We start from the raw sequence: 14,516 nt of genomic DNA on the forward strand, positions 1-14,516 counted from the left end.
TTTGGGGTTTATAATATGAATAGTGTAGTGTAATCTGTCTATCTCCTCTTAAACTTTTTGCAAAATTTGAGCTGTAATTTGCAGATATTTCTTACAGAAAAATGACTTAGTGTACTTGTACTAATACTGTTGCATCCAGGTATGTTTATTTGCTATGGAATCTTAATTAGTTTCACCCACTGCAGTTTCATCTTTTAAAATGAAAGCAACAAAAATTCTACTGAAACCACTGGATGATGGGCTAACTGTATTAGAAAGGACCAGTTATAAGCAGGACTTTTCCAGCTGCCCTTACTAACAGGCAACTCTAAAATAACAGTAATGCACGTCTTAAGTTTCTGCTAACAAAGCTGATTTCTGACCAGAAGGCTAAAGTATTCTTTTTCATCTATTAAGCTCTGAAAGTGACAGTTCTTCTTCATATTCCTAATATTTCCTTTTCAGCTCACCAAGGCCAAAATGTCATCTTTTCTTGTAAAACAAAAAATCAAAGCCAAATGGTTAAAATGCAAAGTTTTGGTTAAACAAACAGTCAGTATTTCAGTGGTTTTATCTGCAGCCTGCAGAGCAACTAAACAAAGCCAAGATATTGTCCATCTCTTTGACAGACAAAGAGCCTCAGAGGTCCAGAATGACATGCCCGGGGCTGGCACGTGATTAGAGTAATTAAATTAAATAGCAGGAAACATGTTTTCCATATGCCATTGCCTGGCCACACACAAACTGTAACAGTAAATCTTTTATATTACATTGGTTCAGGGAAATGTATAACCATTTTAAAAATGCATGATGCCCACAAAAATAAAGTTAAGGGAATATAGTAGCATACTCACCAGGATCCCTGGCTTTGGTCATTGGCCTGAAACGCCAAACAAGTTCAGTCCTTATTTATTTATTATTAAAGGTGCAACTCAAAATGTCCTGAGGATGTGAATATTCAAGAAGCATTACCAGGTTTATACTGGAGGGTACTGTTGATGTGCTGATTCAGAGCAAAAAAAGAAAGTCCTCCCAGTAAAATTAAGAGAAACATTTTGGGTATCTTACAAGCTGAGAACCTAGCATATTTCTGTCACTCTTTTGCAACAGCTAGGCCCTCTAAACATGCATCAAAAAGGAATTTCAGTTTCAATTCTGTTTCCCACAGCAATATGAACTCAAATTTCTTTGTTTTCGTGGCCAGTTGTTAGAAAAGACCGTGTTTATCCCTGCTGTAATACAGTCAGAAGAACTGTTAGTCCATGGGATCATCTGTCATCCTTGATTTTACTTGTCACTGCACTATTAAGATCAACTAGAACACTTGCTAATCTATTTCTGACTCATCTTTCAGCAGTTGATGATGCCAAATTAAATCACTTATTTCTGTTTTGTTATGGTTCTGTATAATAGGAAAAGGCTGCAAATCAGCTTGTAGGAGTTATTAATCAGTGAGGTCACAGATTTAAATGTCCAGTCCTTGAGGTTTTTAGGACATGACACATAGGAACTTCTCCGATAAATGATAAATTCTGAAGATGGCAAATTTCTCTTAACATGAAGAGAAATAAGAATTTGCAAAAAAACATCTCACAGAAGTAAATTAAAAATGTGTATCACTGTATCACTGTTTTCTGGTGAAATATATACATGATTTCATAAGCATTTTAGATATTCTGTCTTCACTTTATCTATCTATGTCCCTGACCCAGAATGCTCAGATAAGAAACAACAGAAAATTCAGTGCTTCCTATTTCAGGTCCGGTACTTAACTGCAGTATTAAGTTCAATAATTGATTCAATTCAATGAAATCAAAGTACAAGCTTCCAGCTGGAAAAATAAATGTCAATTTATCTTTAAAAAGTGGTGTAACAAAAGTGATAGAACTTTGATACTCAATCTTTAGCAGTTCTAGTATTTCTCAAGTTATTGAAGTGAGGTGCACTGTGTAGTCACTATAATCTCCATTATTTAGGCAGGAAAACTCGTGTTTAAGAGTGAATCTAAAATAGCTAAAGGAGATGACTCAGGCTGGTAGTAGCTGGCAGAGCTTTTGTTTTTTCTGTTTTAAACATTTCTTTAACTGTCTGAACTCTTCTATTCCCTGAAAGGATCACTGCAGTTCAACTTAAATTAATTAGCCCAAACTCTCTATAAAATGGGTTAAAACAATCAGTTAAAAGGCAAAGCAGTTAATCCCTTATTACCATCTTGACTTCTGAGAACAAAGATAAAAGAGAATGTTTTTTACAGTAGGGAGAAATCTGGAGCCTCTGGCTGAAGCAATGTTGTCATCCTTTGGAGGGGATGGAGCTGAGCAGCTCTCCAAGCCAAGGAAGGCTCTCAAGCCTAACTGCTTGGTGCTCTGGAAGATGTTTTACGGATGCTGCTTCACCTCCTCTGCTTGCCCTCGCCATTATGTCCCACAGCAGTCCTGGAGTGAGGAGGATGCCCCTCAGTCCATTCCCCCTGCTCTCTGGCAGGTCTTGGCCTCCAGCCACTGTCCCTTCCCTGCCAGGAGGCAACCCCACCATGGAGTGGCCGTGCATATGGGTGAAGCAGTGGTAACTAAAGGCTTGTGGCCCTTTTATGCCTTGGGATTGTTAGAAATGGGGCAAACCTGGAAAGCCTTGGCAGAGGGGCTGGTACACCAGAGGACATCTGCAGGATGGTCACAGGAGGGAGAAGGGGCTGGGGAAGCTTCTGGTGAGGAATTATTTGCTGAAGGGGAGAAACACTGCAGTAGCTTTGGGCGTAACTGTTCTGATTTTGCGAAATATGTTCTTGGAAAGCAGCTCTGCCTTTGACCTTTTGGTGTTTTTCCAGCATTACTCATTTTAGGGATAGGAGCTATACGCTGTGAGAAGCCTCAATCCCTGTGAACCACCACAGTGCTTCAGTGGCACAGAGGAGATTTAGCCTATAGAGAGAACTTAGTAGTAAGCATTGTATGAGTCAAGGAATACTACCTAGACCTATGAAAACATCTGAAATTCAGTCTGGTGGCTTCTGCCTATGTTAAAAAAAGTGATTCAGTTTTGCCATCAGTGATTTTGATGAATTACTGAGACCAAAGGACTGGGACAATTTTGTTTCTCCTGTCCTGTTTCCTATTCCTCATTCCAAAGACCTGCTATAAGCTCTGCTGACCACCTCCAGCACAGCACTTCTCAGAAGATACGCAACACAGGGATGGAGTATAGCAGCAGTAGTGACCGGTGGCTGTTCGCTGCTGATGCAACAGTACTGTATAGTGATCTGTGGAGAAGGCAATAGCCAAGGAGTGGTTCTGCTTTTTTGGTAGGGGTCAAGTTGTGAGACAGTATTTTCCAGCTTCTTATTTTGCAGAGTACCTCAGCTGTGTAGTCAGCTGCACGGCTTGAATCTCCTTGTTTTGTTAGGCTCAGGCTCTTAGTTCAATGGATGAACTTTGTAGTGTGGAAGAGCAAAATATGGATGTACTGGTTCTTCTTGACATATGTTACTGTTGCATTTACAGGATTCTGCAAGTTGAATGAATCTAAACTAGAAGAAGGACTGTGTCCTCCTTTTCTGACTTGCCAGATCCTCCTCCATTTCTAACTCCTCACCTGAAAAGTCTTTTTCCTTTTCAATACTAAGCATACATATTAAAGCAGAAGAAAGTAAAAATGGGAAATACCAGCACTACATAAATAAGAACTTGCTATGCATTAAATATTAAGTGCCCTATCTTCTGATTTACTTAATTACTGTCTGAAGTAATCGTGCAGAAAAGCAGGTACATACAGTAGAGCTGATCCTGGTAAAAAGACGTAAAGAGTTTCCAAAATTTTTTCTTCTCTAATGTACATAACCCACTTTGAGTATCTGCCTATTAAGTTCATAATCAACCTTTTGCAATGACTCTGAATGCACAGGTGGCCATGACAGTAAGGAAGAGAACCAAACACTGCTTTCCTTCTATCATTGACCAGGTAAACTCACAGTATCCTTTCAGGCTTAAATGATCCACTTGGTCATGGCATCTAGGATTGGGTACCGAAAACAAATTCTATGAGGGAAACTGTGCTCTGAAACTCTCTGTGGTGACCACCTGCAGCTCACCTTCACAACTGCAGCTTCACAAATGCTGTGATCCTGTGGGTATGGCATCCCACTGCATTTTCTCGGGCCAAATGCACTTTATGCCGACCCATTTTGCAGCCTGAAAGGATCCTGCTGGTCAACGGCTGTGGGAACCGCTTGCCAATGAAAAAGAAGAGTGCGGTTAGTGGATGACTCGGGGAGCTGGGAATGAGCATTGGCTTCAGCATGCCAGCTGCAGAACTCCCCCCCCCCCCGTCAGCTCATCCCTGATGTAGCTTCTTACTAAATTACAGATTCTTCCATGAAAGTAGAAATTGAAAATGAAACTGAGTTAATGTGCTTTGAGTCTTTTGCTTTCATTAAAAGCTGGAGGGAAAGGGCCAGAGAGGTGAAAGAAAGGATTACTTTTACAGGAGGATCCAAGCTACTGTAATAGTGACATATAATAGTGCCTAACTTGAAAGCAATTGATTGACTTGGGAAAATGAGCTGCCTGCTTAGCGCATTATCCATCAACATGGATAAGTAACAGTCCCCATGCTCATTCTCAGCCTCTTGCTGCAGGAATGAATCTTGCTCCTGTTCCATGTTCCTTGCTGGTTCTGTGCTGTCTGTGTTTGTGTTCTCAAAGCCTTCCCAAGAAGGGATGGATATTCTTATGAAAAAACTTGGTCACATAGCAAAAAGGGTAATGCTGCACGTATTTTAACTGAAATCACTAGCATCCTTAGCGAGGCATTACTACCAGCAGAATCGGCCAAATCAGAGCTATTGAAGTTGGGTGTCCCTGGGATAAGCCTGTGGTGATAACACCTGTATTCAGCACTGCCATTTTTATCTTTCTGTCAGAAATACTAATGGAGAAGCTTTGACGCTCTCTGTATAAATTCAGTAGCTTCAGAAAACTGAAATCTATGCAGAAACTAATAGGAAACTATGACAACAGACCTGTACAGATTTAGGTAAATGTTAAGAACCAAAAAAAGCTCTAGAAAGAAAGGAAGATGTCGAGGAATGTGCTGTTGGGCTTTGGAGCCTTTGATGCCCTAAGACAAGGTGTCAAAATAGATCAAAATGGGTTAGAAATGAGGGAAACCTGATCACCACCAGTCCCTGTGTGCAGTCAGGTAGCTGAGTGATGCAGCCATGCTCTCTGATGTGTAGTAACTCTTCAGCTTCTGTTTTCAGAAGAGGAAGATCTAGGAAAGTAAGGCTTAGAGGCAGCTGGTCTCTGTAGCTATCCCTCTGCACACAGGGGGAGAACACTTCCCAACAGCACTTCTGCCCTGTGCTCCTTCTGGATCTGTTCAATAGGAATAACAATAATAAAAATCTGCAAGCTGCCACCTAAAAACTATCACAGTACCGTTCTTGACGGGAGCTAAAGGAAAAGACTAAGGAGAGGGAGGGCTGGAGGCTGAATCCTGCATGCTTCAACTGCCTTACAGAGAAACTGAGCAAAGCCTTCTTAAGCCCTTGCCATTGCTGTGTTGCTGCGATTTCATAGCTGTAATTTTCACAAGACCGTTTGCTGAGGAAATACAGGCAGTATGAACAGAAACCTCCACAGTCTCCTGGGGATCCAAAGGTCACAGTCCAGAACGTGAGAGGACACAGATTATGCACTGCTTTCTGCATTACAGCACCTATGTCTCAAAAGCATTCAGGCTGAGCTGCTCTTCCAGGATATTAGACAACAGAGCTTTATGAAGATTTAGCCATGTATTCATGTATGTATTCACTTTCATGTTTTAAGGGAAGGAAGAAAATGAAAACTTTTGTGCAAGCTCATACATGTATCTGACAGAGACGGAGAGACATTCAGCGGTCAGAACAGAATTCTTCTAAAAATGAAGCGTTTAAAGAAGCAGCTTTCCAAGAACACATAATCCTCCTCAATGACAATAATAATAAAACCCCGTGCTGTCTGATACAGGAAGTGACAAATTGCCCAATTGTATGAAAGCAGTATCATCTGACTGTCAAAATGTGAAGTGATAATTACTGGGATCTGGACTTAGAGACCTTCGATTCATGCTAGTTATATACCCCTGATTAAGTAATTTTGCCTAATGTTGCCCCAGTTGTCTCCTTACATGCCACTTTCTCTTACAAAGGGGAGCAGTAGCAAAAGTTTCAAGGTACTATATTATAAGTATCTGACAGAGGAAGAGAAGCATAAAAAGTCTTGGATTGAAAAATAAATGCAGCATCAACATTATTCTGTGCAGGTACCAGTGAAATGAAATAATGTTATTATGTTGTAATGCCATGTGTTTGGTCAGACAATTCAGTTCTTGATTTAATCTTGTGATAAAGTAAGTATTACTGCCTTCTGTAACTGAAAGTTTACAATAGGAGATACAAACAAAAATAAGAATCTCCTTGGCGCTCATTAAGAAAGTAGGTTTGATACTTTCTGAGAAAATGGGTTATTTTCAAGTCTAACAGGGAAAGAATAACTACTTGTAATTACTCTCATCATTATTCACTTTCACATATAATTGGCATAAAATATATATATATATATAAATAATTGTTCTTCCTGTAGCATAATTTTCAAAGACTGCAGTTAGAAACTTTATAGAGATGGACAGACCCTTAAGAGCAAAGGTGAGGGAAAGCTGGCTAAATATTCAGATGGCTCTTCCCCTTATGTAGATGAATAACAAATATTCAGAAAACAAATCCGACTACACAGCCCTCCGCTCCCTTGCTCCATCCAGACAGTCTATGGCTCAAGTTTGAGCTCAGAAATCATAGGGCCAGCTTGTGTTATGTAGGGGTTGTACTGGGACTGTGCACTCACAGACTTGAGGAAAGGCAGAAAGGTGCAAGGTTAGTGCCTCTCTTACTGGCTGCACTGTTAAAGGACACAAAGTAGCCTACACTCCCCACCCCCCTCCACCCCCACCCCCCCGCCAAGAAAAGTAAAATATGAATTGAGCTAGTATATACAAGATGGAAGGTTTATTTGGAAGTCTGACATTGTTTAAAACTTGCTTTTCCATTTATCCCTCCCTTCACAGGACTTCTCGAGGCCAAAATGTTGTAATATTCTACCACCTCAGAAGAACCAGGTATGAAGAGGGGAACTTTTAACACCGTTTCATCCAACCAACCTCCCTTATGTTTCAGAGGTATGTACTGTTAAGAGTCTAGGCTACTTCAAGGCAACTATGGAAAGTAAAGTAAAACAAACACAACAAAGGCTCCACAGCCAGATTCAAAACATCTCATTTAATCAGCTAATTAAGGCACCGAATCACTTACAAGTATCTGCTCTACCAAAACAACTCTAATGACTAAGGCCCCGGTGTAGTCATCACAGAGAGTCAGACATCGCTGAATGACTTCAAGTTACTAAGCTAGCACCCTTTTAACTCTCAGGTGCTGATGAAATAACCCTGGGGGGTCTCCGATAGTTGTGCGTGCCCCCAGGCAGCTGGGGAAGTTATTCTGTATGGGCTACATGAGTCACGGGGACAGAATCAAAATAAGCAAAAGGAGTGTGACACTTGAGCTCAGCAAATGGGGACCAGAAACCAGGACACACCTAAAGGATGCCCCTTCCCAGTCCTGTTTGTGTGGGTGAGTGAGCGAGCATGGCCGAGGAACCCTGCTTTTCTAATGGCTAATTGTATTTTTTGCCTTTAAATCTAATTCCAAATTAGGCTGAATTAGAAGAGGAAAAAATCAAATGCAAAGCACAGCATCTACCAAATAGAGTGGTAAAATTCCACAGGGATCACTGGGATTATTGCTCTAGCGCAGAGAAAATAATTTTATCCAGGATGCTCTTCTGTTTGCCTGAACAGCAATTCAGCATATGATGTTCTAAGCTATATTCCTCCACTAAGAAATGAGGTACAGAAGCCCCACTACCACCCAGATGATGGGAACTACATAAGGAAATCAGAAACTAAACAAATAAATGAAAAGCAAACAAACATTTCTTAAGTGGATAAGTAGGACATGCTGCTAGTGGGACAGAATACAATAAGGAAATTAACTTGGCTTAGCGAATTTTGGCTGAAAACTGTGAAGTGTTCATAAAGGGGAGAAATAAGTAAACATTTTTAGATTGGTGGTTGGGACTAACGTTTATAGATTTTTACCTCAGAATGCCAGTGAAGATAAAAACAGGGTATAGTTGGCTTAAGTAACATGGAGTAAATCTTGGTGATCCTGATGATAATGAAGATGGAATGAAGATAGTGCATGAATGAATTGCTGAATAGTAAGGATGAGTGGTGGTAATGTCTGTAGTGCTCCTGCTTTGCTGAGGCATTCAAATTTAATCCTATTTTGTTAATGCCAGAAGATGAAAAAAAGGCTAATGTTACAGTAATGTGTGTCTGTCTTGAGTATTATTCGTAAATATTTGGAAGCATTTTCTTTCCCTCATTTAGTAGTAAATATTTCTAAATTAGTAGCTATCATGGCATTATCTTTTGGACAACAGGACAGAGTAAACATCTATTTTTTCAAGGAAAAAAAAAGATATATGCACATCATTTCTGGAATAAGATAAGGCTTGGGAATTGTATTAAACTATGATTATTTTCTTTATTATGGGTGCTTTGATGCATGGTAAACAAACAATTTAGAAAAAAAACCCTAGGTGTAGCCTTCAAATGAGGAATGTTGTAAATTGAAAACATTTGTGGCTGCTCTTTAAATTCTGACATGAGTATTTAAACAGAAGGCATCTCAATAAAATCCCTGTTGAACGAATGAATGACTTATAGACCTAAGATTCTAAATACATAATAAACAATAGGGCAAGCAGTATAATGTTATACTGTTAATGACAGTTTTAATCTTTCTTAAGCTAAAACTTGACTTTTCATCTTGGTTTTTTTTGGGTGGATTACTGACAAAACATTACTTTGCTGTTGTATCAGTGAGTATATTGAATTTGGTTTATGGGAATAGTTATTCTTACATATTTATGATGTTGAAAGCATTTTATTTTCATTGAGGTTATACCAGAATCGAAGCTGTTAGGATCCTTTGCAATTTAAATGAATAGTTAGAAGAGCTAGTTTCTGAACTCCTTCGGTAGTAGTAATGCATATACTGTGGCCACAGGGATCGTTGAGCAGTACAAGCTATTTCTCTCTGTAGATCTGAAGTGAAGTTCAGTAAACGTCACAAAGCATTAAATATCTTCACGGAATTGTTATGGTGTTTCTTTAAAGCACGACTTCGCTGTCTCACACAATTGCTGTAGTGTCTGCAAAGCTTGTGGATTCCCTCCTCTCCATCTTTATACGTGGACTCTGATATACGTCAAGGTCTTTGCAAAACTAAAGAGGTCAGTATAAGCTGTTTCAGCAGCATCTTTTGGGTTCTAGTCAGGTTTTAGAAATGTCATGGAAATTATTTCAGTTCATCTGAATTTTGGATAGGTAGGAGCCAAGAAACTGGGATTCACCTTTACCTTTCCTATATATGGTGCAATATATGATCACATGTTCAAGACAGATGCCATGATGGGAAAATAAGCATGCATCAATACTGTTCCACATTCACTAAAACTTATAATGGCTGATGTGGGATAAAATAAGAGATGAAAAAAAAAAAAAAAGACTTTGTGTAATTATTGTAAGAATAGTGTAACAAAAACCTTGCTCCTGAAAGCTTGAATTGTTTCAACAATGTGTAGTGAACATATTTGGTTATACAAAGCAAAAGCACAACTAAATTATCAAATTTACACAAAGTCAGATATCTGAAAGGGGATCTTTTAAAAAAAAAAACTTTATTTGAGAAAGGAGGAGACTTATATCAGAAGGCAAAAAAAGGGAACATACAAACAGAATATATTTACAACACAAAACAAGAGATCACCTCTAAGGGTGTAAATTATAATAAATACAGTAGATTTAAAATGTAAGAGACAATAATCAATTAGAAATGTGGTTTAAACCCAGTTTTCCTTTTCACTGGTTCCAGGTAGTTTTTCTGTTTTAATTTTATCCAAATTTGAAAGGTTCTGAAATTAAAGTCCAATAATGTATTGGGGTTTCTTACCTGAATGACATTATAAAAATATCTTTTGTCTTTTGTGAATACATGTCTTTGAAATTATATTGTACAAAATTTTTCTCATTTTCAAGTTTCTCCCCAGATAAAATGTATTTTAAAAGATGCACTATCCCTTTTTGATGAGGCTGAGGTTAGATTTCGAAGAAAATTAAAATTATACGCAATGGGAAAAACATATAATTTCATTTTTATATGCTTCATTTTTTTGAATGGGAATGTGATTTTTTTCATCCAAGATGGGAAAGGTTTCTGTTCAAATACAAAGCGCACACAACAATTACCTGTTTTTCTCAATTAATAAATCTTTTCTATCTAAGGAGGCCTTTCATATTAACAGCAACTATTTAGTCATTTGTTTGGTGACCTTCTAGGAAAAAGGATAATGTATCTTTAGTAGTTACAACATTTTATAAGAGATTTAATAGTAAATAGCATAATGTAAACAACACATGCTAATAACATTTTAGAACAATTTCTACATTTGGCAAAACAGCTATCTCTTTTGAAACAGGATACTGCACCTTAAAATACCTCAGCTTTAGAAATATAAATATTTTTAATAGAAAAAAAAACCTGACAAGGATTCCAGGTCGGTTTGGGATTATCCATATTAAAGGGGATCTTAATACAATGAATCTTTAACTAGCTTAACAAAAGTAAACCTATAAAACAAGGTAAACATATCAAAAGGGAATATGAAGGAAATGTTTCACTGGAAAGCTTCCTTAACAATTTCCCTACTCGCTTTGTTATTTTCTTTGACAATAAATCAATTCATAGAGTGCCTTTAAAAACAGAGGGAGCGCTGCCCTGTTCCCCCCCCCCGCCCCACATTCCTCAGCACATGAATCACTTGGGCTTCCTGTTTCCATAAGGCATTTCCTGCCCCCCCTTCCAAAATCACTTTTCTGCAGGAGAACAGCAGGGACCTGACAAAGTATAGACTTAAATAAACAGGGCCTTCCACTGCACCCAGCCTTGCTGTGCCTGATCTCGAAGGAACGGAAAGGGACACCAGCTCGCTGGCTGCATACATGCACTGCGCTTTTCAGCCTTGCTGAAATGCTTACCAACAATCTGAATTTTCCTTTTGCCAAGCTGGCATTTTATGCACAGTTGTTATTTTAGTATTTGTCCATGAGACCTAGCGGTAAAGGTTATGTGGTATTGTATGATTAGTCTTTCTTTTTTTTTTAATAAACAAGTGATTGGATATCAGACGATAATGATAACAGTTATGTGCTTTTCCTGCAATATCCTAGTAACTGATTGGAACCTAATGCTGCATTTTGCTTCTCACCAGTACTCACAGCTGCTGCATTTAAGGATGTCTCTGTGGACAGTATCATCAAATAAGACAGAATGAAAAATTAACTAAGCAGTGCAAAAAAGAAAATAATGCAAATTTTAAACAGTGCCTTGCCTTGCCTCTTCACATCCACCTGGTATTCTCTAAACTCAACTTTATACACCAGCCTGGGACCACTGATATAGCAGTCAGTACCTGTCTACTGAGGAAAATATACCCTAATGTTAACAGTGTTCAAGACTACACTATGATACAGTATATACAGACAGCTGAAAGCAAAAGTCAGAGGATTCAGAATCACAGAAGAATGTTTCATCAATCAGATCTGGAAACTAATTCCAGCAGTTGCTGATCTCAACAAGCTAGGTGATACAAGTTCTCTTTCACTAGAACTAAGCGATGTAATGTAATCTTGGGTTAATACAAAGTCTATCAGCTATTACGCAAAGGTTTATGTAGAATAATTGACTGCAACAGGTATTTTCTCAATTAGTGGCCATAAGGATGAGCTTCACTATGTTTTCAAGTGTGCATACAACACTTCTGCCTTTGTTAGATTCTTTGAACAGTAAATCAAGATTTGCTAGATCAGTGAATCAAAACACAATTGCTTATCAAAGCCTAGAAAATGCACGTGATGTTCAGATAATAACCTTAATTACAAATCCTGGAGCTAAATCTTTGCCTATTACCTGTTGCATAAAAGCAGCTTGCTCCCCAGATTCCATTTGCTGGGTTTGAACATCCTCATCACTGTCGGGTGGTTCCTCTTTGATTTTCACAGCCCCCACCTGCTGTCCTATTCTGTCATCCACACCAGCACTGCTGCTCTCAGCCCTAACGCTGGCACTGCTGGCAGGGGCTTGCTCTTCCTGCATCGAGTGATCTCCGTGAAGCTCTTCTTCGGCTTCCTCCAGGTGACTGCCAGGCTGCTTGAGCTGCTCGATGGACTTTGAGAGCATCTGGAAAGAGAAAGTGGGAATGATTATTGATTCCTTTCACTGATGCCAAACACTGAAAAGTACTACATTTACACTGAAAAATTAAAGCTTCTGTAGCAAAACCATGTAGCTGTGCACGGCTAAAATATTAATGTACAGGGAAAAAAGAACCAAAGGTCCCAAGCAAAAGGTCACTTGTTATTCTGCAGTAGAAAATACCATGTGTGTAGAGAGTGCTATACAGTAAAACTAAACTAAAAATAAGACAGAATAATGAAAATGTTACACTGTTACAGCTGGCAATCATGAGAAATTAGTCTCCTTTCATACTCTTCCAACATAAATGCAGAAATTAACTATATTACAGTTCATAGTCATATAAAGGAACTCTAAGATATAAGAAAATTAGTAATCTCATTAATTTTTTGTTATAAGTAAATTAGGGAATGTTCACACAAGCTTCTCCATCAACTAAAGCATGAAGGCACCAAAAGCCAACACGGGTGGTGACAAAGAGCTGCTGTCATTCCCCTTTCCTGTCACACAAAGATGCTACAAGCATGTCATTTGTCCATGACTGGAAAGACTACAGCTTTTGTTGTGCATGGTACAGGTACCCCAGTTTCAGCAATAATGACATAACACAGCTACCCAGATAATCCTGGTTTTACACCATCAAATGCTATTGTAAAGCTCTGCTGAGGTGCCAGATGCCCAAGTGCTGCAATCAAGTACAGTTTATGTTTTACTAAGATACAGCAAACGAATTCCAAAATAGTCCAAATGTAATGCAAAAAGGCAAAACTTAAAAAAATAAATCCCTGCTTTGTTGAAAGAGGTGCAAATTAAACATGTGCGTAAGAATCTGCAGGGTCAAGTGAGTAATTACCATTTACTCAACTGATTGATTTCAAGCCGATACCGATTTGTACCACCAAGGTCAAATATACTGAGAGGAGAAAACCCCCCACCTTTTACCATTTCTCTTACATAGTTTCCTCTTCCCATCTGCATTCCCCCGCAACTATCAAGCGCCTCAAACTGTGTTTTAGCTACTGCTATATGCTGAGTTACTGGATGGCTTCAGTACAGCTATTTTGTTACCAACTGTGGACCATTTAGTTTCATTCTGCTTGCTAATGCATATAGAAAAACGCCACCCCAGTGAAGGGCAGGGCTGTCACGTAAACTCTGATCAAGAAGCTACAGCTGGATTCAGAAACTCCTACAAAGTCAACAAGAAGAGTTGAAAGATCTGTTTATGCAGTTCCAGTTGATGCTCTGATGCATACGCCTCACATCAGTGCAGAAATAAATTCCACGCTGGAAGTCCACAGGCTTCAGTCACAGCAAATCTTCATTTTTGGGGTGTAATGGGAGTTTAATAGCTTACTAGAAAGAAACAAACAAAAAATTCCTTTTCATTACCATATTAACTAGCAAATCGCAACACGTGCATCCTGCGTGCTGCAGGTGGCATGCTCTAAGCTGGGGAATACTTACTACTGCAACTAATGCAGAGTGTCTCCTTTTATTAAGCAGCATCTGGAAAATTTCTCAGATCAAACCCATAAATCTTTTCCAGTTGTTTCTCAGTGGATGACGCTGACCAAGAAGGCAATGAAGCTAACTACGTGTATTCAGCTCAGGTACGCTCCTCCCTGTCACTCAGTTACACATCTGTGGGCGAGCCCTCTCCACTCCTCAAGCAAGAAAAGAAAGGCAGGACTGGCTGCTAGCAAGTAAATACAAGCTGAAACATCTGTGTGACAGATAATCACATACAGCTACGAGAGTCACTGATGCTGATCCATCTGTAAACCATTCCATGTGCCAGTTACTTGATACCAGGTGGGTTTTTCTGGAGGGGAAGCCAAGAGAAAATGAGTGTATGTCCACGGCGAAGTTAAGACACATATTTAGCTCATTACTGCTCTCCTTTCTTTTATGGTTTTTCACTTTTATGTCAGGCTCTTTCTTCTTCACATTGCTGTATGGCATAGAACTACTGATGAGCTTTCTGAGGCAACACATGCTGGACTGCAGTATATAATCTATACATGGAACACCTTCAAACACTTTTTGCATGTAATCAGTGGAGTGATCCAAGCACACGTAAGGGGGCTGTGGAGACTGGAGTGGCATTTGTGTGCAATTCAGCTTG

The 14,516-nt window shown here is 39.1% G+C and overlaps 1 protein-coding gene and 1 long non-coding RNA gene across 4 annotated transcripts in view; one reads left to right on the forward strand and one right to left on the reverse strand.

Annotated features, from left to right (window-relative positions):
- HDAC9 (histone deacetylase 9) overlaps window positions 1-14,516 on the reverse strand; it is a 278,058-nt gene that overhangs the window by 173,660 nt on the left and 89,882 nt on the right. For 2 of the 3 annotated variants that reach the window (XM_040591757.1, XM_040591756.1), the window contains exon 11: window positions 9,800-12,373. In XM_040591757.1, the coding sequence (XP_040447691.1) occupies window positions 12,053-12,373 (321 nt within the window). In that variant the 3' untranslated portion in view covers window positions 9,800-12,052. Of the gene's footprint in view, window positions 1-9,799; window positions 12,374-14,516 lie in introns of those variants that run through there. The other variant, XM_040591758.1, reaches the window with a different exon arrangement.
- LOC121087100 overlaps window positions 1-14,516 on the forward strand; it is a 45,417-nt gene that overhangs the window by 24,575 nt on the left and 6,326 nt on the right. Inside the window, exons 2-3 of the long non-coding RNA XR_005827526.1 lie at window positions 7,078-7,188; window positions 13,938-14,203. This is a non-coding gene — a long non-coding RNA (uncharacterized LOC121087100). The remainder of the gene's footprint in view (window positions 1-7,077; window positions 7,189-13,937; window positions 14,204-14,516) is intronic.

This window comes from Falco naumanni, chromosome 4, assembly GCF_017639655.2.
Source record: "Falco naumanni isolate bFalNau1 chromosome 4, bFalNau1.pat, whole genome shotgun sequence".
NCBI classification, from domain to species: Eukaryota; Metazoa; Chordata; class Aves; order Falconiformes; family Falconidae; genus Falco; species Falco naumanni.